Genomic DNA, 24,754 nt, shown 5'->3' with positions numbered 1-24,754 from the left:
GTCACTGCAGGCACTCTTTACAGCTCTGGTTTCTCCAGCCACTTAATGGCTCATTGTCTGGATTGGCTTGGTCCCCCCACCCCCACATTTCTACCCACCCACATGGCCTTAATGTGAGTTGGGTAGTTCCTTCTCCTCTGGGGGTTGTGGTGGCCAGGATATAGAATGAAGCAAATGCTTCTTTAAAGACCCATTGAGAGCAAAACGATCTGCAGAAGAACTTGCTCCACATTCTAAAGGTGGTTGGGGCATCTCTTCCCACAAATGTTAAGCGTGCAAAAAAAAAAAGAGGAAAGAAAGAAAAAGAAAGCCCAGGACAGTCCACCCCAGCTAGGAAGATACCAGAGGCTGTCTTTGAAGTCTTCAGGCATCAGAAGCAGGCAGTGCTCTCTGGGAGATTGACAGCTGAGCAGAGTTGGGGATCCCATCAATCCCAGACTGAGATTCTGGGAGGTCGAGTCTTTACCGGTGACACCGCTGGTTAGCCACGAAGCTGGAATTGGGATCTGAAAGCTGCTGTTATTTAGAGGCTCCTGGGAATCGAATTTAAAGTGAAACTGGCCTGACCTGTGGTGGCGCAGTGGATAAAGCGTCAACCTGGAAACACTGAGGTTGCCGGTTCGAAACCCTGGGCTTGCCTGGTCAAGGTGCATATGGGAGTTGATGCTTCCTGTCCTCCCCCTTCTCTCTCTCTCTCTCTCTCTCTCTCTCTCTCTCTCTCTCCTCTCTATAATGAATAAATAAAATCTAAAAAATAAATAAAGTGAAACTGGATGGTAATATCCCTTTCAGTTTTGCCCTGGGGGGGAGGGGGGAGAGAAGACTGGATAGAAGAAGGAAAACAAAAATCCTAGCCCCCAGTACATCTGAAAATTCCTCTCCCCTCCCCTCACCTGAGGTACTATGGAAATTTATCCAATGCCACCTTGATGACCCAGCTGTATTAGTGTCTTCATTTGCATACCCCCCCACACATTTATTTACATACCGGACATGGTTTACCAATCCACAAATGTTTACACAAGTATATGCAGCTTGTGTGGGAAAGGGGACAACACAGGCGTGTCCTGCATGGATTTGTGACTGTTACTCATTCTGATCTCTGGGGTAACCATTTAGCTCAGACAGGGTAGACAGACACTGGGTGGGATGCAGAGAAGTCACTTGCTAGTATAGACTTTTTTTTTTTGGGGGGGGGGCATGTGTATTAAGTTCCATTTTGTGTTTCCAAATAAAGTGGTTTCTTCCCTTCCGCTCCCAAATTGGAATGTGTCCTGGTAGCCCACGTGGAGGAGCTGGCTGGCTGGAGGCGGAGGTGAGCTGGAGGTCCCCACATAGAAAGGGGCAACGGGGACCCCCCACCCCAAAGGGCGGTCGTCATCGTGAAGAGCGTGGGCCCGCATCCCGGTTTCTCAGAGCTGCTGAAAACTGGATTTTTATTTTTATTTTTTTATGCCAGCTCTTCTGGTTTTGAACATTTCTCATCAGTTCTGATTTTGTAAGAAGCCTTCCGGATGTCACCTGTGTGCTGTCCCTCTGCTTTAGATCAAGTCGGGGAGCCCCTCTCTGTTCCTTGGTGTTTTATTTTCCTCAGCGATGAAACAGCCAGAATCATCTTGACAGAGTTGCCATCAACTTGACGGAGGGGTAGGCAGATATTCACGATGTTCTGTGACGCAAGGCTTGAAGAAAGCCTTGGCCGTGGGGCTGATCGTTTGGTTTTAAGCTGAGGGATTTTTTTTTTTTTTAATTTTAAGAGATGTGCAGAGGAGCATAGCTGTGAGGGTGGGCTGCACACACACCTGTTTAGGGGCATGCTCCTGACTCTCCACTAACGTGACCAGAAGGAGATGGTGTCGACATGGTGTCGACGGCAGGAGCCCAAGGCGATGAAGGTGAAGAGCTGTGATCTGTCCGCAGCAACAGAATTTGGATGCCGGGGAGCAGATGGGCTGTCATGGAATTTAGCAATTGAATTAGAAATCCCTCCAGAAAGACTGCATCCTAGGTCAGCAGTCAGGGAATCTGAGAAACAACCCAGTTTTCATCATCTGGTTGGGACTGTTTTTGGGTCCCCCCCCCCTTTTATGATCCCTTTTGAGGAATCCACTTGTTTTTCTTCCTCTATACAGTGAGTAGATTTCTTTCTGACTTGATGCACAATTTTAGTTGGCCCCCATTCTAAGCTAAGCCCATTCCAAAGAATTAGAGCTTTTCATATTAAGGAGCGTCAGTTTGAAAAAGAAAAGTAAAGTCTTAATTACTGAAACAAAACGTCGCTTAAAAACAAAGTCTAGGAGCCCTGGGTGGATGGTTCTATTGGTTAGTTTAGAGCAGTGGTCCCCAACCTTTTTTGGGCCACAGGCCGGTTTAATGTCAGAAAATATTTTCACGGACCGGCCTTTAGGATGGGACGGGTAAATGTATCACGTGACCGAGACAAGCGTCAAGAGTGAGTCTCAGACGGATGTAACAGAGGGAATCTGGTCATTTTTTATAAATAAAACAGCGTTCAGACTTAAATATAAATAAAACGGAAATAATGTAAGTTATTTATTCTTTCTCTGTGGACCAGTACCAGTCCGTGGCCCAGGGGTTGGGGACCACTGAGTTAGAGCATCGCCCAGAAGCACCGAAGTTGCCGGTTCGATCCCTGAGCAGGGCACATACAAGAACAGACTGAGGTTTCTGTCTGTCTGTCTCTCCCGTCCTCTCTCTGTAAAAATCAATCAATAAATTTTAAAGATTCATTATACTAATTCATGTGTTGGGTACAATGTGTTATTATTGAATCTAAGACAATCTTAAGATGCACCATTATTTTATGAGTTAATGAAATCAACTAGATGCCATTGATCATTAGATGCAGGTCAATTTTAGAGATAGTGAAATGTGAAAAAAAAAATGTACTAGATCTAAATTAGATTTGCTGTGTTGAGTCAAATTAAGCCACAGGCTCCCTGGCTGGGTGGTACTCTTCCAGTGGTGGGATTCAAATAATTTAACAACCGGTTCTCTGCCTTAATGACCATTTTAAGTATAAGAAAATGATATCCTGAAAGATAGTTTATTATTTCATGCACTGAATACTTAAATAAGAACAATAAAAGAGGTACACAAAACTGGTTATGTTATAAGAAAAAGTTTTAAAATATTAATGAAAAATATTAATACCTGACAATATAAAAAGATATTGTTATTTAAGATATTTCTATATTGCTTCTTGATTGGCATCCTCCCTTGCAATTTTTTTCACCTATGGACGGCATGAACATGACTACGGGTGCTTAGAATACGCTGTTGCACAGATGAACGTTAAAAAAGAGTAAGGAATGTAGATTTGTGATTTCCACATTGGGCAGCTGCCCAGGCGCCCACCTGAGAGAGAACCCTCATGATAAGTGACATTTTAACAACCCGTTCACCGAGCTCAACAAAAAAAAATTAGGAATGGGTTCTGGCGAACCAGGGCGAACCAGGGCGAACCGGCTGACTCCCACCCCTGGTCATGGTGTGAAGGCAGAGAAGCACAGCACAAAGGTGGCTTCCAGGGACCCCGCAATCGGGGCTGATCAGGCAGTTCCCAGAAGAGTGGGATTAGGCAGAGACTCCAGCAATTATCTTTCACTATGGGGGATATTTCCTTTTAGAAAACCCAGCATTGCAAGTCACAGACAAATACAGTCCTTCTGGGTAGAAAAGCACCATGACTAGATCCATGGTCCCATTGATCTCAAGGACAATATCCTCAACAGATGGCTGCTTCTGTATTTTAAAAGAATTCCTTTAAAAGCAACAAGCTCTCTTAGTACCGTGAAATATTGCATTTCAGCACTTATGATAAAGGTAAACGGAGAAATAAAACAGCTTAAAGAGGAAATGAAGAGATGGAGAACTATGGAATGCCACATGTTAGGGTGGGTGCTAAATGGACATTAGCCAAAACTTGAATATAATACCTTCTCGTTTTTTAAAAAAAACACACAAAACTTTTCTTATATATAGCAACTGAATATAAACAACTTAAATGTCCATTTTCACAGTGTGGAATAAATTAGATCTATGAGTGTCATAACAGGCTTCAAAAACATAATGTTGGAGTAGAAAACCAAGCTTCAGAATGGTATTGGCGCAATGTAGTAATGTTTCTATAAAAGAAAAACATAGGAGAGACCATCCTATACATTGTTCATGGGTATATATATATATATATATACACACACACACACACACATACATATACATACACACACACAAATACACGTGGAAGTATAGGAAGTGGATTGGAAGGATACACATGAAATTCACGATAACAGGTTATAAACAGGGGAGGATGTTGGAGAAGGGGGCTTTCTTTTTATTTGTAATGATCAAATATATACAATGTTTCACGGCTTTTTAAACAGACAACATAGTCATACCATTCCCTGCTTAAGTTTGAATAGAAGGTATACACCTATGCACATAGGAAAAGAACTGGTAGTGACAATCTGGGTCATTATTTTATCTTTTCCTGTACCTTTTTTTTTTAATGACTTCATTTTTAGAGCAAGAGGAGAAGAAGGTGTTTTGACCCGGCGAGCCCAGGGTTTCGAGCCCCAGACCTCCGTGTTGCAGGTGGACGCTTTACCCCACTGCTCCACTCTAGATTAAGAGACTTCCCTCTATTTTAAATAGTTACATAGATCAACAAGAATAGATATAGTTACATAGATCAACATGGATAGATATTTACTATTTTAAAATAACAGTAGGGTGAAAAAAGAAGTCAACTGCCGTTATAGCACGCTACTATTTCTGTAAAAATCCATCCTCAATTAAAAAAAAAAAAGTCTTTATTAAGGATCCCTAGTTCCAGATGAATTCGCAGCGAAAGAGAACAGAAGGACCTCGAGTCAGCTGCTTCCTCCTGGTTCCCTCTGCTGGGGGGGCTTTCGGGGGAGGGTCCCAGGCGGTCCGCCTTCGCAGTCACTCACCTATTATCTGTGCCCAGACCTCCCGAGCCCCGCCCGGGGGAGTTGGGGGACAGAGGACCGCCGGGGACCGGTTTCTGCGGCAACCGTCACCTCGCTGAGATTCCTACCCGAGTTTCCAGGGGTTCACCTAAGGCTCCTGGGGTTCACTTCATCTTATTGAGGCTCCTGGTTATTTATACTCAGAAGACAGATTCTTCAGCGGCTTTCCGGTCTAAACCCAACTGGAACGCGTCTGGGTTTAAAGAGCGGAGCAGCTCTGCCTTTGAACTATCAATAGATAGCACATTTAAATATCTGTATCACAATCAGAGAACGCAGGTCAAGCTACCGCGGAAAGATACTGCGAGGTCTTATGTGGGTACTAAAGGGTTGACTGGAGCGGCGTTGTGGCACCCAGGTAGCGTGGCCGAGCGGTCTAAGGCGCTGGATTAAGGCTCCAGTCTCTTCGGGGGCGTGGGTTCGAATCCCACCGCTGCCAAAGTGGTTTCCTTTTTGGCGTCCCCGCCCTCCTCCCGCGGGGCCGCTGCTCGCTGTTTTGCGGGCGCACGAGCGCCTCCTGCCGCCGGGCGGAGCGAGCGAGCGAGCGATTGGCGCGGCGGCGGGGGCGGGGCCTGAGCGCGCCGGCGCGGGGCGTTGTGGGTAAAAGGAAGCGCGAGGCCCCGCCCCGCTCCCCCCACGTGTCCGCGGGAGTTTGTCCACCAGCAACATGGCTGCCGCCTGAGCCGCGCACTGGGCCGCCGCCGCCTCTGCAGACCGCGGGCCCCCGGGCCGTTGACGCCGCCCGCCCGCCCGCCTGCCCGCGCGGCCGCCGCGCAGAGGTGAGTGCCGAGCCTGCCGCCCGCCCGCCGGGCTGGGGGCCGGGCCCACTCGCGGCATGAGCCGGGGGCTGGGCCGCCGTGCGAGGCCGGGAGTCCCGGGGCTGCCCTGCGGTCCGGTGGGGAGGAGACCCAGCCGGCTGCGCGCTCCGACCTGGGCCCGGGGGCAGCCTGCCAGGCCGCAGCCGCGGGCGCTGACTCAGGGTCCGGCCGCCTGGCCCGGTCCGGTCCGGCTGGGCCCGCGGCCGGAGCGCCTGTCCGGAGGCGGCCAAAGGCATGGCGGCCCGTGGGGGGCACCGGGCGGGGGCCGGACCCCCCGCGAGGGAGGCTCCGGGGCCGCGGCCTGCCCGCGATGGGCCCCAGCGTCCGACCCGGTCCGGTCCGGCCCGGCCCGGCCCAGCTTCTGCGTCCCCTCTATCGGGCCTCCGCTCGGCCTTCCCGGGGCCCGGGCCGGACTGTGCGGCCGCAGGCGGCGTCCGGGGAGCTCGTCGGCCCCACCTGCCGGCCACTCCGGAGCCGGCGTGCCTGGGGCGGGGGGCTCAGCCGGTGCCCCCCGCAATTCCTCCGGGAAGCGGGCCTCGTAGACCTCAGTGTCCCCCGCGGGGTGGAGCGAGGGCGGAACAGGCGACACTGGGGACGGGACCGCAGCCTGCGGTGCGGGGACAGCACACTTTCCCCGGGTCACGCTGGTCACGGGATGTGTCCCTCACCATGGTCCCCCCGTGAGTCTGCGCCTGTTGTCACCACTGCGAAAAAAGAACGAGAGCGGCGGGCACGCGGGCCGCGCAGCCCCGGGGCAGGCGGGCGTGTTCTCGGGCGGCACACGCGGGACTTGAACCCGTGCAGTTCTGCTCCGCAGTCCGGGCTCTTGCCCGCTGCACCAGACCCGGCTGCTCTTACGTGTGAATGAGAATCAGGGTCTTGGACACCAGCTGGACCCAGGTGGCCGTCCCCTCTGGTCCCTGGCTGCCTTGACCTGTTTCCTAGGCGGGGACGACACCTCCTGGTGGGCTGGGCCGTCGAGAAGACCACCGGATGGGAGTGGATGGCGAGGTCCTTGCAAGGAGGGACTGACCCGACTCACGGAGGGCCAGCGCGGCCTGGAACAGAGTTGGAACCGGTGACTCAGAAGGGAGGTGCCTTGTTCTGGGGGGTGAGAGGTGACCAGAAAGAAGCCGGGCCTTGAGACTGTTGGCCCCGGGGCCCTCGCTTTGTCTTGTGTCCTCTGTGACCTCTGTCGCTCCCTCCAGTAGCTGGAGCGCTTTGAAGTTGCCTCTGCTTTTTTTGATTGGCTGACAGGACAAGTTCGAGTTCAGGTGCCACATAGATGCGCCTAGCCGTGGCCCTAAGGCACCTGTCTGCTCTAGCACTGCCCCCACCTCCTTTAGCTGCAACTGTCCCTCGTCCCTTCCTGTGTGTTGAGCCCCTCACTGTTGGGGGAAGTTTGCTGTGCCCAAGGCCATGCAGGACCCCTGTGGCCACCAGACTCCCTGCTGAGCCACAGCTTGGCCTCTGGTGGCTTCCAGCCACTGGCTCCCACGTGGGTCACAGCCCCTGTCTGTTCTCCGGTGCCCATGTGGTCCCAGCGGTGAGTCCCGCCCTGTGGACGGTGCTCAGTGAGGCTCTGGGTTGAGGTTTCGCATCTACTCGTTCACTCAGCTGTTTTTTGTACTATATATATTGTGCTAGGCACTATTTTAGGTATTGAGAGAACGGTGTGAATTTTTTTTTTTTTAAGATAGAGACAATAATCCCCTTAACTTGATGAAGTAAGTGTAATCATCTCCACTTTCTGGTAGAAGCTCTGAGAGGCCATGTGGGAGCTTGTATCCATGCCTGGCGCAAAAGATAGACAATACACAAGCAAATAGGGAGGTAGTTTCAGGTGGAGCGATGACCCACAGAGGACCTAGAGTGAGGAGATGTAATACGGGGCAGGGGTAGGGCATGCTTAGGAGGGGTGGTCAGGGGACCTATTTCCTCCTGGAAGGGCTGGTAGTGAAAGCTAATGGAAGGGAGCAGCCAGCCTTGTAATGACTGGGGTGTGTGTGCAAAGGTCCTGAGGTAGGCTGGGGCATGCAGGCCCAGCAAGCGGCCAGCTGGCCAAGTGGATGATGGGGGAATGGCAGGGATAAGAGCATGTAGGGCCTTGGGGCCATGGAAGGGAGTTTGGCTCTTTGTTGTGCATGACAGTCAAGGGTTTTGAGCCAGGGGGTCGATGTGTTCTACTTTTTTTTTTTACAGGGACACCTGTGGGTGTTCCTGGGAGGATCGGAAGTGGGAAGGAGGGGACTTGCTGGGGCGGTACTTTTCAGATTGCACGTCAGGATATATTTGTGGGATGTGAAATCAACTTTTTGATTAAGTATGGAGAGAACCTCTGTGCCTACAGGGAGTCCGGACGGTTAGGGCTGTGAAGCCTTGTTTTGTTACGCGGCCGTGTGTATATTCTGGGTCGCCTGTATCTGTGTGAGGTGGGCTTCTTACTGTGCGTCTCAGGTTGAGAACTTTGCCGGGCTGCGGAGTCGATGGCGCGGTGAGAGGGTGAGGGAGGTGGAAACCCCTGCTTTGACCCAATCGGACGTCCTGCCTGGAGGCCAGTGGGGCCTGAGAAGGGCGAGAGAGCCTGTGTTAGGGGTGACTGCGTCTCAGGACCCTCCCAGACCACACCTGGACGTCCCGTCTCTCAGCTGTCCACGGAGCCGTCTTGACATCTGTGGAACTTGGCAGCCAGGGCAGAGGGGTGGGGGTCTTTGCTCTCCCATTGCCCATCTGGGCTGGGCCTTCACCCCCCCCCAAAGATGTTGTTTACTTAATTACTTTGGGGAGGGGCGGCGAGAGAGAGAAGAAAGGGGGGAGCGGAAGCATCAGCTCGTAGTTGCTTCTCCTGTGTGCCTTCATCGTGTAACCCCAGGGTTTCAAACCCCTGACCTCATTATTTCAGGTCAGTGCTTTACCCACTGCGCCGCCACAGGTCAGGCTGCCTGACCCTCAGAAGGCACCCAAAGGCCTGTGGATTTGGGGCTTTTGATTTTCACCCAGTCTTCCATCTCCTAACTTGTCCAGCTTTTCACCCCTCCCCACCCCGAGATCATCCTCAATTCAGAAGTCCATGTGAGCTCCCCATTAAATAACATTCCTGTGGTTCATTCATTCACAGAACAGCCGTGTGTTGAGTGCTGCTGTGTGCTGGGCACAGGGGGTACAGCACGGGATAGACTAGGCCAGGATCTCTGCCTTCACGGAGCTCCCAGTGTAGTGGTGGTCGGGGTGGGACAGACAGTAAACACAGGGTCTGCGCTGTCCCCCGGTGACTCCTGCTGGGGGACCTGCCCAGGGAAGGGTGTGATTCTGAATTGGGTGGAAAGGGGCGGTCTTACTGATGAGGTGACACTGAGCAAACACCTGAGAGAGGTGCAGGGGGGAGCCACGCTGGTCTCGGCCGAGCAGCCACCGGCCTAGAGGTGGGCGTGGGGGGGGCGTGGGCAGCCAGGCCTGAGAAGTGAAGGCGGAGGGCGAGTTTCTGCCCTCCCAGCGAGTGGTCAGGACTAGATGGGAGGCCTTTGCAGGTGGAGGGGTGGCCTGACCCAGCCTGGCTTTCAGAGCATTGCTGGCCGTGGGGTTGGGAGCAGATCGCCGGGGACAAGGGTGGAAGCGGTGGGACCGGTTCGGGGGCTGTGGCTGTCCCAGGCCGGGGATGAGCTGGCTGGACGGAGGCGGCAGTGGGAGTGGCCAGTCCCGGGGTACTTCGAAGGGGGAAGTGTTAGGATTTGCACGTGTGGGCTGAGAGGAAGAGGAGCGGTGAGGGTGGTGCAGTGTTCTGGCCCCAGCAGTCTTAGAGTGCGGAACACGGAACAGGGTCTGCAGGAGGGAGATGGTTTCCCACGGTGGCCGGGACCGGGGTCTTCCAGGACTTTGACTCCGAGGGGAAGGTATTGTGCCCATTTACATATTACATAGTCAGGACAGAAGGTGTGCTGGTCTTACCCCAAAGTAGAGGAGAGGTTTTGGGGACTGGGGTCTGAGAGTGCCCAGGTGCTTGGCTAATGAGCCGTCTCCCCCTCTTTGGAGAGCAGCTGGCTGAACTGCCCAGCTGGGGAGACCGGCAGCCTTCCTCATCGGGGTGCTGAGTGCTTCCTGCTGCTGGAAGAGTCCCTCCGTCCCTCTGCTCCCGCGGCTCCTCCAAGTCCTTCTGTCTGTCTAGCTGAGAAAGACGGACAGGGAGACAGACGAGAAGGGAGGGATGAGAGGCGTCAGCTCGTAGTTGCAGCACCTTCCACCAGGGGTCCCCAGACTAGGACCCGCGGCCCATGCGGCCCCCTGAGGCCATTTATCCGGCCCGTCATCTCATTAGCCAAAAGCAGGCCCATAGTTCCCATTGAAACACTGGTCAGTTTGTTGATTTAAATTTACTTGTTCTTTATTTTAAATATTGTATTTGTTCCCGTTTTGTTTTTTACTTTAAAATATGTGCAGTGTGCATAGGGATTTGTTCAGTTTTTTTTATAGTGCGGCCCTCCCAACGGTCTGAGGGACAGTGACCTGGCCCCCTGTGTAAAAAGTTTGGGGACCCCTGCCTTACACCTTAGTTGTTCATTGTTTGCTTTCTCATATGTGCCTTGGCCGGGCGGGGGTGGGGGGGTGGCTCAAGCCAGCGACCTTGGGCTTCAAGCCAGCGACCCCGGGGTCATGTCTGTGATTCTGGGCTCCAGCAGAGCGAGTGACCCCTTGCTCAAGCCAGCGGCCCCGGGGTCATGTCTGTGATTCTGCGCTCAAGCTGGAGGCCTTGAGTTTCTAACCTGGGTCCTCAGCGACCCAGGTCGACACTCCATCCACTGCGCCACCACCTGCTCAGGTTAAACCCTACTGTCACTTGAGGCCAGGCGCCAGCACCCCGTCTTCAGCAGGAGTCCCTTTCCCTTCCCGCCTCTGGGCACCCCTCCTGGAGCTGCTGGCTGCACTCCAGGGGTCCTCTTGGTCGCCGTGTGGCTTTGGTGATCCCCACGAAGCGTCTCGGCTCAGTAGTTTGAGCTTCCTCCTCGTGAAATGGGGGTGGCCAGGCTGCCTCATGGGGCTGTGGGAGGAGGGTCAGGGAGAGCGGGAGAGGGCTGTTTCTATACACAGAATCACAGAGGAGGGTCGTCTCACCTGGGGCCGGGCTTAGAGTCAGCTTGAGAGTTAAATACCAGGGACAGAGTCACCGAAAAGCCTTGGTCAGGTGCTCTGGGTGGGGCAGGGTCTCGGGGAATCACCTGGGGGTTGAGGGGGTCACCAGGTTAATGGAGAGCTCAGATTTTAGCACCTCCCCCCATGTCCCTGATACTCGGCTGGGCAGGAGAAGGTGCACAAAGGAGTGGAGGCACCTGAGCACCTCTGTCCCCGGAAGAGCTGCCCCCTACGCTGCCCCTCCAGCCCGGTCCTGAAGGCGGTCAGCCGCTCCCTGTCTGTCCCTGGGCCTTCGAGCTGCGGCCCTGCAGCTGGAGCAAGGGCCAGTGCGCTCTGCGGGGCACCTTGGCTGTGGGCTGTGGGGGCTCCTCTTCCTGGCTCGGGGGCTCGGGCTGGGGGCCGGGAGGCGGGGAGGCCTCGCTCCTGGGGGCTTCCACAGTGGGTGTGGGGCCCGCCTGTCATGGTCCTTCCCTCCCAGTCTTTACGTGGCTTCTCCACGTCCTCAGTTGTGGAGTCCGTTCAGGAGTGTTCGGTGGTCCTCAGGCTGGCGGTCTCATAATTGGGTGTGAGTTGGACACGGCCGTGGGAAGAGGCGAGCTCTGCTCTTTCCTTCTCCACCATCGTGACCGGAAGCTTGGCTCCCCTTCCAGTCTCCCCGTGGCCCTGTTGGTCCTGGAGGTTGTGGCCATGGCCGCGGCTCAGCCAGCCCCACTCCTGCTGGCGCGCTCTTCTTTGTGACGACAGTGGCTCACATCCACCTGCTCCTGCCCATTGTTTGGTTTCTTCTTTCTTGGGGGGGGGTGATGGGTTATATAGCTGGCCGTCCACCTGGCCGTCCACCGTGTACCCCAGCGTAGTGCAGAAGGAAGGTGGACTCCGTTTGTCCTGGGCTCCAGGACCCTGAGCAGCGTCTTACAGGGTGGGCGCTGCGTGGTGTCAGCCAGGCAGCTGACTGACAGGCCAGGCCTTGTGCTCTCCCTGCAGGTGAGTCTGAGGACCTCACGGCCGGCGGCCCCCTAGTATGGCCAATGAAGAGGATGACCCAGTCGTACAGGAGGTAACCGCTGCTCCCCACCCGCGGCCGGGGCTGCCAGGGAGAAGTGCCGGTGCTCAGGGCGGCCAGGCCGGGCGAGCGCTTCCCATCCTCCTCAGGCCTGCGCCCTCTTTCCCCGGCACCTGCCTGGCTGACCGTCACTCCCTCAGTCTCTGGTCCGGCATTTCTTTGTCCGAGCGGCTTCCCTGACCACCCTGTGGTCGTGTGGCACTGCCCCTGACCTCGGCCTTGCCCTGCACTCGACACTCATTAGCTCCTAGACAGGGGTCTCCTTTGCTGGCCTGCGAGCCTGGTGAGAGCAGAGCTGTCATTCCTGCATCACACCCACAGCGTCCAGTTCCGTGGGCGTCACAGAGGCTCAGTGGCTTGATCTGTCGAGGGAACAAATGGGCCTGACATCTCCCCTTGAGCTCAGTTACCCTGCAGTTCTTCACTGAGTCCAGCTGGGTGACAGCAGTGAGCCGGGCGGTCTGTGCCCCCCTTGGGCAGCTGGGCAGCTCTGGGCAGAGGCGACGGGGAGGAGTCTCAGGAGCAGACACCGGGAGGGGGTTTCTGTTGCCCGATCGGGTCACATTCTAGAGCCTCTAGGCCTTTGCACGTGCTGTTCCGTCCACCTAGAAAGCCCGTCACACGTGCCTGTTCTGTGCCTGAGGACCCTGCACTAGTCGGGGGGCCAAGAGGTGGGAGAGGACATGGTTCCTGTGAGGAGCTGGGCAGCAGGGGGAGCAGGGCTTGTAGACTGACCGCCTTGAGCCGGGTGGTCTGGGTGGTGTGGGGAACAGGAAGACAGCCTCCCGTTCTCCTTTGCGTCAGAAAAGCCTCGAATCCCACTCTGGGCTGCAGCGTGGTCTGAGCAGCCCCCCAGGGAGGATGCATTTTACTGGGTCTTAGTGAACCTGGGTGCTGGCCCCTGGGGGCCGTAGGGAGGCCGCTGGACGTGTCCAGGGTGGATACCAGCCTCCCTCTGGTTGTAGCCCCAGCTGAGCTCCTCCCTCCAGCCTCAGGCTGCCTGGGGCCCCTCCTGGGAGCAGGGCAGCTCGGCGGGTTCTGTCCCTGCTCAAGTCTTCTCCCCTTGTCCCCAGATTGACGTGTACTTGGCCAAAAGCCTGGCAGAGAAGCTCTACCTGTTTCAGGTAACTGGGGGCCTGGAGGTGACGGGGGAGTGGGTATGGGAACCACCGGGGACCCAGCGTGGGGAACGGGACAGTTCTCTTCGTCCTGTGGGCGCATCAGACTGTCTCATCTCCAAGCCGAGAAACCGGAGCCTCCGTGGAGACAGCCGTGCGCTGGTCGGAGCTCGGGCTTGGGGTCCCTCGTCTCCCTGTAGTGCCAGCCTGGGTCGAGTTCCCTGATCTCTCTGGGCCTCAGTTTCCCTCCTTGCAGAATGGTGATAGTATCCCTGAGCCCCTGCCCTCCCGCTGTGGCTCCCAGGTGCTGAGGGTGACGGCACACTTCACCCTGTGACCTCGTTTCCTCCACCGTCACCCTGTGGTGGTTGTGACTGTCATTTCATAGCAGCGCACACCACCTGGGTTCTAGTCCACGGGGCCGTGCAGCCAGTGCTGCATCTGTTCTAGGATGTGCCCCCCCCCCCGCAACCCCAGGCAACCGTTACTCTGTCCTGTCCCTGAGTGGCTGCTCTGGAATCGTGCACTAGGTGGCCTTTCGTGTCTGGCTTCCGTGCCGTAGCGTGAAGTTTTCAGGGTCCGCGAGGTACCATCACCTTGCTGCCGTCAACGGAGGAGACGCTCCGTGATCTGGATCCCCATCCGCTTCACGTTTTGTTTGTCCGTGCGTTGGCTGGTGGCCGTGGGGGTGGCTTCCCCCTCTTGGCTGCTGTGAGCACCCCGGGTGTCTGAGTGGAGGTGGGCGTGTCCCTAGGAGGCTTTGCTGGGACACATGGGGACTCAGCGTTGGCACCATTTTCTGTCCCTGACAATCAGGTTATTGTTGTAAGTGTATTTGTCCCCCCGTCACAGATGAGAAAACCAGGAGCGGGGAGGCTGGTCACTTGGCCCCGGGGCCGGGGCAGCCACCTGCAGTGGTGCTTCACGCTTGTGCTGGGGTGGGGGCTGCCGTCTGTCCCCACAGGCTCTGCCTTTGTAGGCCTTGGGGCTGGGAGCCCTCGTTGGGGACTTCTGAGTCTGTTTCCCTGGCTGCCCAGTGCCAGTGGAACTGCAGCTGGTGGCAGGGACCCCGTCTGTGTTCGGTGTGACAGGCGGGGCCCTGCGTGGTGAGGACGCGTGCTGGGGAAGACCACGGGCAGCAAGGGGCAGCGTTCGGGCCGGAGCGCAGGCCTGTCTGGTCCCAGAACCGTGTCCTTCACCCCCGTCCTCCCCAGCCCTGGCCCCTCTTGGGGCTCAGGCCAGACGGGTTGGGCTCCAGCCGCCCCTGCCCCCAGCACCAGCCAGAGCAGGGGTGTCCCTGAGCTGCCCTGGGAGTGAGCTTTTTGGAAACAGCCGTGTTCTGGGCTGGAATGTGGCCGACCCGAGGTGGGCCCCTGACTCCATGCCGCTACCCCAGCTCACTCCCAAGGCTGTCCTGGTGCCTTTCAAGAGTGCGTCCAGACTGACCCCTCTGTCCACCCAGTAGCATGCGTGCAGTGGGGAGACAGAGAAGTGTGACTGAGGACTGACGTGGACATGAGTGCCTCAGGTGTGACACAGAAGTCATCCTGCACGTGGTGGGCTGGGGCCCGAGAGGCTCTGGGGCCAGAGGTGGACCAGCTCCCTCCTGTCCTCGGCTCTCTGTGAGGGGACAGCCACGCATGAGCCGAAGGAGGGAGGCTGGGCACACTCCTGTGCAGCCTTGTCCAGCCTCAGCAGCGAGCACCCCGCGGCCAGCCCTGTGTCTCTGCTCCCGGTGGCCTGCAGACGGGCAGTTCCACCTTGGACCTCACGTGTGACTCCCAGGGCGGTGCTCTCTGGGCACCCGAGCCCACGGGGTGACGTGTGGGCTTTGGGTTTCTGAGGCCTGGGCATGGCTCTCAGAAGTCAGAGACGGCTGGAGCGGTTCTGTGGAAGGGGCAAGTGGAGCTGTGCGAAGGCGGAGACCAGGGGCCCCTGGGCTCGGTAGGGGTGGGAGGACTGGGGTGTCCTGGCCGGAGTTCTGGGTGGCCCTGGCCAGGGCTGGGCGAGGTGCGCTGATGGTTCCCTCCCTCCCCAGTACCCTGTGCGTCCAGCCTCGATGCCCTACGACGATATTCCGCACCTCTCCGCCAAGATCAAGCCCAAGCAGCAGAAGGTGGGCTGCCCTGTGGGCTGGAGGTGGGGTGTGGGGGGCGCTGGCAGAGGCGGGGAGAGGGGCCCTTGGGGACGTGGAGCTTGGAGGGGTGAGTGGGACGTGAGGAGAAGCAGCAGCGTGCAGGGCCTTGGGCACAGGACACGGAGCCTCCAGACGGAGGGGGCAGCTGCAGGGAGGCCCGGGGAGGGAGACTCCCGCTGAGCACAGCGTGGGACAGGCCTGGGAGGGGTGGGGGACGGGGGGTGGGCGCCCGGCTAACTGGACACAGGCCGTCCAGGTGGCTGCAGCACCACGCCTGTTGCCACGGAGACAGGGCGTTCCAGCGTCTAGCATCGTAGGTACTGCTGACTTTCCAGGAGAAAGTGGAAGTGAGGTTTTTACAGGAAGTCTCCAGGGGTGGAGCTGGGGTGAGGGCACACACAACGACACGACCCTGGTCCCCTCTGTGGGAAGTGGGGGGTGTGGCCCGTGGTATCGGCTGCAGCCCCCGGGCCCCCGGGGAGGGACACATATCCGGTTCCGGGCAGCACCAGGACTGGTGTCGTCGGTGTCCTCTGAGGACCGTGCCTCGTGACCCTCATGGCTGGTGGGGGTGCTTGTGTCTCCAGGTGGAGCTTGAGATGGCCATCGACACCGTGAACCCCAACTACTGCCGCAGCAAAGGGGAGCAGATTGCGCTGAATGTGGACGGCGCCTGCACGGACGAGACCAGCACGTACTCCTCGTGAGTCCCAGCCCTGGGTCTGAGCGTCCCTGTCGACAAGTGAGCCTTGCGAGGCCTTAGGGACACCGGCCAGCCAGTCGCCCTCCACCCCATGGGTCTGTCCTGTGGGCTTGGCTGCTGGCTGCTGGGTTTCAGAAGCTGTCTGGGTGGACGGAACTGTGCCCGTCAGGCCCGGGTCGGGCACTTCCTAGCCTGGACGCCGGTTCTCCCTGTGTCCCCAGGAAGCTGATGGACAAGCAGACCTTCTGCTCCTCCCAGACCACCAGCAACACGTCCCGCTACGCGGCTGCGCTCTACAGGCAAGGTACCGTGGCAGGGCGCCCGGGGCTGCTGGGACTTGGGCTGATGGTGGAGGGCCGCATGCCGGGTGGGATGGGAGGGGCTTGCCCTGGCGGGGTGTCCTGCCCCTCCCCCCAGTGCAGCGTGTGCAAAGAACCGAGTGCCAGGGAGCCAGTGGTGGCCATCCTAACGGGCTCTGGCTAGCACTGCGGGTCCTGGCACCCCTGGGGACCCAGAACACTGGCCCTGGACACAGCCTAACTTTTGAGGCAGGTGATAGACTTCTGTTTCAAATACAAGGTACTTGTGACCCAGCATCTCCTCAGGGGTATGGAGGCTTCTGTCCACACTAGAGCTTGCCTGCAGGTGCTCACAGCAGCATTACTCATGAGGGCCATACAAGGGAACGTCCAGCTGTCTGTCCATGGGCTGCTGGTCAGATGACAGCGCAGGGTAGCCACTCGGAGTATCTGTTGCTCAGGTTCCTCAGAGAGAGGGACAGGCACGTACTCCACAGACGAGCGGGAGAGCATTCGTGGCCAGTCACAAAGGCCACTGTTCTGTGATTCCATTGACATGAAACATCCAAGCCCTTGCTGGCTAGCTCCGTTGGTTAGAGCACTGCCCTGAAGCACAGAGATTGCAGGTTCCATCCCAGGTCAGGGCACAGACAGGAGCGGATCTGTGCTTGTCTCTCCCTCTCCTCCTTCCTCTCTCCAAAATCAATAAAATAAACATGAAAAAAAAGAGAAAAAGAGACCTCCAGCACAGACCTCTCCACAGAGACAGAAGGGAGAGCAGGGGCTGCAGGCCCAGGAGTGACCGCTGGTGCACAGGGGCTTCCGGGGCGTGATATAAAAATATCCTTAAGTTGACTCTGGTGCTGGTTGTACATTCTAAATAGAACACGTTGAACTGTAGTCTTTAACTGGGTGAATTGTATGGCGTTTTTTTTAAAAAAATTTTTTTTTCTGAAGTTGGAAACGGGGAGGCAGTCAGACAGACTCCCGCATGCGCCAGACCGGGATCCACCCGGCACGCCCACCAGGGGACGATGCTTTGCCCATCTGGGGTGTTGCTCTGTTGCAACCAGAGTCATTATAGTGCCTGAGGCAGAGGCCATGGAACCATCCTCAGCACCCGGGCCAACTTTGCTCCAATGGAGCCTTGGCTGCAGGAAGGGAAGAGAGACAGAGAGGAAGGAGAGGGGGAGGGGCGGAGAAGCAGATGGGCGCTTCTCCTGTGTGCCCTGGTCGGGAATCAAACCTGGGACTTGCACACGCTGGGCGGACACTCGACCACTGAGCCAGCCGGCCAGGGCTTGTATGGCGTTTGAATGCAAGGTTCTCTAAGTATTTAGAGATTATGAAGCAATAAGTGAAACTAATTGAAACACTTAGAAAACAAAACAGAATTGAGTTAAAAGCAGCATCAGATAATTCTACATATTAGGGACTTTTTAAGTGAGAGGAGGAGACAGACTCCCACATGCACCCTAACCAGGATCTACTAGGCAACCCTGGTCTGGGGCCGATGCTCAAATCAACCGAGCTGTTTTTAGCACCTGTGGCTGACATGCTCAGACCAGCTGAGCTATCCTCAGTGCCTGGGGCTGATGTTCAAACCAATCAAGCCACTGGCAGCGGGAGGAGAAGAGAGAGAGAGAGAGAAGGGGGAGGGAGGAGAAGAGAAGCAGATGGTCACTTCTCCTGTGGGCCCTGACTGGAGATCGAACCCAGAATGGCCACACATCGGCTGACACTGTACTGCCGTGCCAACCAGCCCGGGCCCTCAAGGACATAGATCTTTAACACCACATTCCTGGTAGTCAGGCCATCCTTGTCTACTTCCTACCGGGTGTTCTGCTCCGCTTGGGGTTGGGGCAGCATTCTCAGAGCCTCAGCCTCTGATTTCGTCTCTGTGAAGCCCACACTCACCTGTAAAATTTATCGTTTCTGCACCCCTCCCAGGGGCAAGGTCTGGTTCACAGGGAAAAGGCACGACCTTCATCCGAGACTGGGGACAGTCCTCCAGCCACACCTGGGGTCGCTGACTTCCTAGTGGGCTGGGTGGGGTCCCGGCAGACACTGAGAGGACGGGAGGGGGGAGCTCGGGGTGAGTGTGGGGCTGGGGGGCACTGAGGGGGCCGAGGAGGCCTGGCAGGGGGAGAGCAGGGGTGGCCCGTGGGTGTGGGTCTGGCCGGGGAGGTGGAAGCACGCGGCTGTAGGGAGCGCGCTCAGTGCTCGGGGAGGCGGGTTCACAGCCAGGCGGCAGGAAGCGGCTTTGAGTCTGGATTCGTGTCCTCGTCCCGGCTGTGTCCTGTACCCAGCCCAGCCGGGCCAGCTGGGGTCAGCCTGGGGGTCCCGAGGCTCCAGGGTCAGGGGTGGGAGGTGGTCTGGGCCACGGCCTGAGGGGAGGGCGGGGCCCTTGCTGCCTGGCTGCCCTGAGCCAGGCTGGGCTGGGGGGCACCCTCCCAGGGTCGGTTCAGAGGGCTCCTTGCTCTGCCAGGTGAGCTGCACCTGACCCCTCTGCACGGCGTCCTGCAGCTGCGGCCCAGCTTCTCCTACCTGGACAAGGCCGACGCCAAGCACCGCGAGAGGGAGGCGGCCACTGAGGGTGAGCCCGTCCCAGCCCCGCTCGGTCTGGCCTGGTGGGACGGGTTGGTCGTGGGGAAGGCCTCGAAGGGATGGATGTAAATGCTCAGTGGCACCCCTGGGCTCTCCCCACTGGGTGCCAGTAGCCCCGAGCCCCCCGAACGCCTCCGGGCATCTCCACATGTCCCCGTGGGGCAAAATCGCACCCCGTTAGAACCACTGACATGCAGCTACCTGCCTCTAGAAGGACAGTCCACAGACACGGCTGCTTGGGGAACCCCCAGGGGGTAGGGGTGGAGCAGGAGCCGGGGCTCCACAGAGGCTGCAGACAGGCCTTGCTTCTCTTGCAGCCGGGGACTCTTCGCAGGACGAGGCCGAAGAGGATGTGAAGCAGATCACGGTGAGCTCCGGCCTGGGAGGCAGGGTGCAGGCGGGAGCAGCCCCATGTCTAGAGGGCGGGGCAGGGGCAGTGGACCCAGGGTCCCAGCGCTCACAGACCCTGTGCCCTGAAGCCCTTGTGCCCTGAAGCCCTTGTTTAACAGCACAGCCCCGTGTCTGGAGGGCGGGGCGGGGGCAGCGGACCCAGGGTCCCAGCGCTCACAGACCCTGTGCCCTGAAGCCCTTGTTTAACGGCACAGCCCCGTGTGAACTCAGGTGTGGTTCAGCCTCTTCAGTGTGCACATGGGAAGAGTGCGTCTTAGTAGTTACCTATCCCAGTGTGTTCAAGACTGTTACAAGAGTACTGACCTTCCATTTATGGCTTACGAAGGCTCCCCATTTCAGTACGTTTAGGTTAAAGTGAGTAAGTACGTAGAGAACAACACTACACAGGTGACGAGACGGTGTAGTGTGGCTGAAGCGCATGTTGTGGATCCTTGGAGCTTGGTGAATTCCGGGGTAACCAGCGTGGAGAACTCCTCTGTTCTCTCCGTAGCTTGTTGGATGACCTTAAATACCGCTTTCCCTTTGAGGGGGACTCTTTGGCTCTTTAAGAAGGTATCAGGCCCTTGTGCCTTCAAGGCCCCGATAGAACCCCAGAATTCTAGAGTCCAGCCGACATCCCAGCACCCCTTTCAGAGAGGTGACTGGCGCGTGGCCCGCTCCACCTGGCCTCTGAGCAGGAGGTTCCAGATCTGAAGGGCACAGGTGGAACAGGGACTGTGAGCCTGACCAGCGGTGGCGCAGTGGACAGAGCGTCAGCCTGGGGCACTGAGGACCCAGGTTCGAAATCCTGAGTTCACCAGCTTGAGCGTGGGATTGGAGATGTGACCCCAGGGTCGCTGGCTTGAGCAGAGGGTCACTGGCTCTGCTCTCGCTCCCTGGTCAAGGCACATATGAGAAAGCAATCACTGAACAACTAAGGAGCGCAATGAAGAATTGATGCTTCTCACCTCTCTCCCTTCCTGTGTGTCCCTGCCTGTCCCCTTGAAGCCCCACTAAAAGAAAAGGAATGTGTTGGTCCTTGTTACTGGCAGGGTGAGGGGTCGTTTCCAGTGTGGCGGAGTTCAGGTGCTCAGCCTCTGTTACTGAGACCTGGCTTCTCCAGAGCGTGGCTTGCTTCTCTTTCTGTCTCTTTCTCCGTCTGTCTGTCCCCAGGGGTAGAGGTGTCTGAGCTCCAGGCTTACACCCTCCCAGCGCCCAGACCCCAGGGGCAGAGACACTTGCTCATTCCTTCTAAGGGAAGCTTCAGACTGGACTCACGGGTTTGGCCCTCCCTGCTCCGGTCCCTGTGGCTCAGGGCCTGGTGCTCACACGTCCAGCTCTGGCTCACCTGCCCACTCCTGTGCTGGGGGACAGAGGGTTCTTGGTGTTTCTCAGAGGAGGAGGGGGTGCCGCCACCAGGGAGGGTGGAGACAGATGGGGTGCCTGTGTTGGCAGGTCACAGAGGCCCGTGGTTAGAACTGAATTTGAAAGTCCTGTGCTAGGAGATGGGGGAGGGCAGGAGTGGGGCACCCCAGACATGGGTCCTCCGGCCCCCTAGGGGTCTGGGCTGCAGCCGGAGGTGTCCTAGGCCTGAGGCCATTGCGCTTCCGTTCCCAGGTGCGGTTCTCCCGGCCCGAGTCCGAGCAGGCTCGCCAGCGCCGCGTGCAGTCCTACGAGTTCCTGCAGAAGAGGCACGCGGAGGAGCCCTGGGTCCACCTGCACCACCACAGCCTGAGGGTGGGTGAGCCGCCCGGGTCACGCCGGCTTCCTGGGCGGGGCCTGGGCAGAGCGTGGGGTCTCCCCGCTGCCTCACCTCGGGGTCAGCCGTGGCCACTGGCAGTGCTGCACGCAGAGCGGGTAGAGCCCTGCGGGCAGTGTGGCCTCCACGCCCACTGGTGGGCTCCGTGCCGCAGAGGGCGGCAGCGTGGGGGGGTCCGCCCTGCGGGAGCAGCATGCGGCCCCAGGGTCCCCCCAGCGTGAGCGTCCCGTGTTGGGTGGCATGCTTTCCGTGCACTGCGCCCCTGAACTTGGGCACGCTTCACCCCGTGCTCGGTGGAGAATCCAGAGCGCCTGTGAGGGTGACTCACTGTGCTTGGTTTTCACCTCCTGCACTGACTTCTGACCCCGGTTCTTAAAACTGTATCGAGAGACAGGCAACTGAGTGTCAGCTCCCAGCACACCGTAGGCTAGGCCAGGAGCCCCAGCATTTCTGTGGGGGTGGAGTCCTCACTTTCTAGAACTTTCCTGGGAGACTTTGTTGACATAGCCTTTGACCTCCAGAAGCTGTGCTGTCTCCTTGGTGTGGCCTGAGCAGTCACTTGACCTCTGTTATCTTGTCTGTAAAATGGGAACAACAGTGGTAGGAGGGGGGGTGAGTCAGTGTTACATACACAGCCGTGGTCTGGGCTCTAGCACATGACAGGAGCTCATAGAATGCCAGCTGTCCCTGTGTCACTGCTCTTGGTGTCCCTGGGTCACGGCACCGAGGTGCCATGCGGGGCCATGCAGCCATAGATCTGGGGGACAGTTGGTCAAGGCCGTGTCCCACAGGCCCGGAGTGCCGAGCTCGGTGTGGCCTGTGGGCCCGCGGCCAGCCTTGGGGCGGCACAGAGGGTGGCCAGGGAGCAGTGTGGTGAGAAGGGCCAGTGGCTGAGGGGCATGGGGCTGCCAGGCCAGGGCTTCAGCTGAGGTTCCTCCCCACAGGACAGTCGCTCCGAGCATGAACGCCAGTCCCTGCTGTGCCAGGGCTCTGGCGTGGAGAACACAGAGCTGGTCAAGGCGCCCAGGTGGGCCTGGCCAGGGCTGACATGGGTGGGGGTCCTCCTGTGGCTGGGGGGTGGGGAGCGGGTCCCTGTCCTCCTTCCTCTGTCGGGTGGGTGGGGATGGCCCATCGCTGCCTGCTGGCCAGGAGGCTCAGCCTGGAGACAACCCGGTACTGACCACCCCCACCACCCCCTGCAGCGAGTACCTCATGATGCTGATGCCCCCCAGCCCGGAGGAAGAGAGGTGAGTAGCGCGGGCTGGACCCCCCCCCCCACCGTTCTGTCTGCCCCCCTGACCCGTGGCCATTGTTTCCAGCAGAGACAAGCCCATGGCCCCCAGCAATGTGCTGTCCATGGCCCAGCTGCGCACGCTGCCCCTGGCCGATCAGATCAAGATCCTGATGAAGAACGGTGGGTGCGCCTGGAGCTTGTCGCTCCCTCCCCCCGAGTCTGACAGACTGAGGGCCCAGGGGCGTGGCCAGAGCCCCTCTGACCCCAGTGCCCGGCCTTACAGCTCTGCTGGCTTGCAGAGGGCACACTGTGCAGCCTGCCCCCCTCCCCCTTGCTCCCCCACCAGGAGCTTGGGTAGGTCACTGACCTCCGTGAGCCGTAGTCTGTGGAGCTATAAAAAGGGCTCAGGCAGCTCCTGGGGGCTGGGGTGGGGGTGAGGGCTCAGCAGAGGTTGCGAGGTGCTGGTGCTGAGCCCTGCTGGTGAGGCTGAGCTGGAGGTGTCTCGGTGCTGGTGCTGGTGCTGTTGGGGGGGATGCCCGCATGGCAGGGACTCGGAGCGCCGTTCCCGGTCAGGCCTGGAGCTGGTGAGCAGCAGGCGTGAGCCTTGAGCCTCAGAGCCGAGTCCAATGCCGTGGGCTCCTCTGATGTGCCCACTCCAGGGTCTCGGGCCCTGAGCAGAGGGGAGCTCCCTGCTGTGCCTGGGCTGCAGGGACTGGGCCCTGCCCTGCCCACTCAGGCGGGGGCTCAGCTGGTTGGCATGAGCAGAGCATGGTGGTTAGGTGCATGGACCCCGGGGGCCAGGGGTCTGAATCTACTGCCGCTTACTAGCCAGGTGAACATGGAAGAGTGGGGTTTTTAAATTTTATTTATTGATTTGAGAGAGAGGAGGGGCAGAGAGGTACCAACTCATAGCTGCCTCACTTCAGTTCACTGACTGCTGGTCATCTGTGTCCTGACCGGACAAGCCCAGGGTTTCCAACCGGTGACCTCAGCGTTCCAGGTTGATGCTCTGTCCACTGCGCCTCCACAGGCCAGGCTCATGGGAGAGTGACCCCTCTGGGCCTGAGTGGAATGGGGTGTGCCTGCCGACATTCCTCAGCTCCCTCACGGGCACTTCCTCCAGGACCCAGTGCGCTGTTGCTTAGTGGTGTCCTGGTTGTCGTTCCCCTGTTGCTGGGCTGCTTTTGAACTTGACACAGCAGACGGGTGGGGGGCAGGGCAGGGCCCAGGTCCTCTCCCCTGTCTGACGTCTCTGCGTCCTCAGTGAAGGTTATGCCTTTTGCCAACTTGATGAGCCTCCTGGGCCCTTCCGTGGACTCTGTGGCTGTTCTGCGTGGCATCCAGAAGGTGGCGATGTTAGTCCAAGGAAATTGGGTGGTGAAGAGGTAAGCTGGTATGTGGCCCCTTAATGGGAGCACTTAATCCACTTAAATTGAATGGGTGTGAGTCTACCATAGTGCTTTCTTTTTTCTTTTTCTTTTTTTTAAAGTGAGAGGAAGGAGATAGACTCCTGCATGTGCCCCGGCAGGGATCCCCCCGGCAACCCCCATCTAGGGCCAATGCTCAAATTAGCTGAGCTACTTTTAGTGCCTGAGGCTGACATGCTCGGACCAACAGGAGGGGGGCAGGTGGGTGGAGAAGCAGATGGTCATTTCTTCTGTGTGCCCTGACTGGGAATCGAACCTGGATGTCCGCATGCTGGTCCAGTGCTCTATCACTGAGCCAACCGGCCAGTGGCTTTCTGTTCGTCCTCTTACCTTCTACTGGATTCTTCTGTCATTTCATTTTTTCTGCTAATTTTCAAGTTATCTTAACTGTTTTAGTCATTCTCTACAGATTCCAGCGTCCATTTGTGACTTGTTTTCGTTTATATTAATTGCTGCTTTTTACACTCACTGATGATCCAGGTCAATTCAAAGAATTTAGAATGTAACTTATGTGCTTTTGTATCTTTATATTGTAATTCTGTCTAAACCTCACAAGACATATTATGTAGTCATTTTTTTGTCTGCTCAGACATTTGCCTTTTGATTCTGTTCATTATTTCTTTCTACATCTCTGAGTTTCTATATGGGATATTTCCTTCTGCTCAAGTATGCCCTGGCATATCCTTTAAAAAAATTTTAATAGCTCAGTTGCCATTATGAGCCCAGACAGGTAGAGCATTGGCCCCAGATGGGGCTGGGGGTGATCGGGTGGGTCTTGTCGGGGTGCGTGCGGGATCTGCCCATCTGAGGAGATGGAAAAAGAAAATAATTGTAATTTATTGATTTCATGGGAGAGAGAGACATGGATTTGTTTTTCTGCATCTCACAGTCCCTGGGTGACCCTGGGTGCGCCCTCACTGGGGTGCGTTTCCCTCCAGGAAGTCTGCAGGTGGTGAAGTCCCTGGGTGCGCCCTCACTGGGGTGCGTTTCCCTCCAGGAAACCTGCAGGTGGTGAAGTTCCTGGGTGACCCTGGGTGCGCCCTCACTGGGGTGCGTTTCC

The 24,754-nt window shown here is 57.6% G+C and overlaps 1 protein-coding gene and 1 non-coding gene across 3 annotated transcripts in view; both read left to right on the top strand.

Moving 5' to 3' along the window:
• Positions 1 to 5,372: 5,372 nt before the first annotated feature.
• On the top strand, positions 5,373 to 5,454 carry TRNAL-AAG (transfer RNA leucine (anticodon AAG)). Its single transcript has one exon. It is a non-coding gene; the product is annotated as a tRNA-Leu (tRNA).
• A 204-nt stretch (positions 5,455 to 5,658) lies between these two features.
• POLR3E (RNA polymerase III subunit E) overlaps positions 5,659 to 24,754 on the top strand; it is a 31,670-nt gene continuing 12,574 nt past the window's right edge. The window contains exons 1-13 of one of the 2 annotated variants that reach the window (XM_066275893.1): positions 5,659 to 5,794; positions 11,942 to 12,014; positions 13,094 to 13,144; positions 15,177 to 15,254; positions 15,863 to 15,978; positions 16,200 to 16,282; positions 18,766 to 18,873; positions 19,202 to 19,251; positions 20,892 to 21,011; positions 21,978 to 22,060; positions 22,236 to 22,280; positions 22,356 to 22,447; positions 23,532 to 23,652. In XM_066275893.1, coding sequence (XP_066131990.1) covers positions 11,979 to 12,014; positions 13,094 to 13,144; positions 15,177 to 15,254; positions 15,863 to 15,978; positions 16,200 to 16,282; positions 18,766 to 18,873; positions 19,202 to 19,251; positions 20,892 to 21,011; positions 21,978 to 22,060; positions 22,236 to 22,280; positions 22,356 to 22,447; positions 23,532 to 23,652 — 983 coding nt within the window. In that variant the 5' untranslated portion in view covers positions 5,659 to 5,794; positions 11,942 to 11,978. Of the gene's footprint in view, positions 5,795 to 11,941; positions 12,015 to 13,093; positions 13,145 to 15,176; positions 15,255 to 15,862; positions 15,979 to 16,199; positions 16,283 to 18,765; positions 18,874 to 19,201; positions 19,252 to 20,891; positions 21,012 to 21,977; positions 22,061 to 22,235; positions 22,281 to 22,352; positions 22,448 to 23,531; positions 23,653 to 24,754 lie in introns of both variants that reach the window. The other variant, XM_066275891.1, reaches the window with a different exon arrangement.

Source organism: Saccopteryx bilineata, chromosome 4 (assembly GCF_036850765.1).
Source record: "Saccopteryx bilineata isolate mSacBil1 chromosome 4, mSacBil1_pri_phased_curated, whole genome shotgun sequence".
In the NCBI taxonomy this organism is placed as follows: Eukaryota; Metazoa; Chordata; class Mammalia; order Chiroptera; family Emballonuridae; genus Saccopteryx; species Saccopteryx bilineata.
Note: the sequence above shows the minus strand (reverse complement) of the source record. Positions and strands in the feature narration are given on the sequence as shown.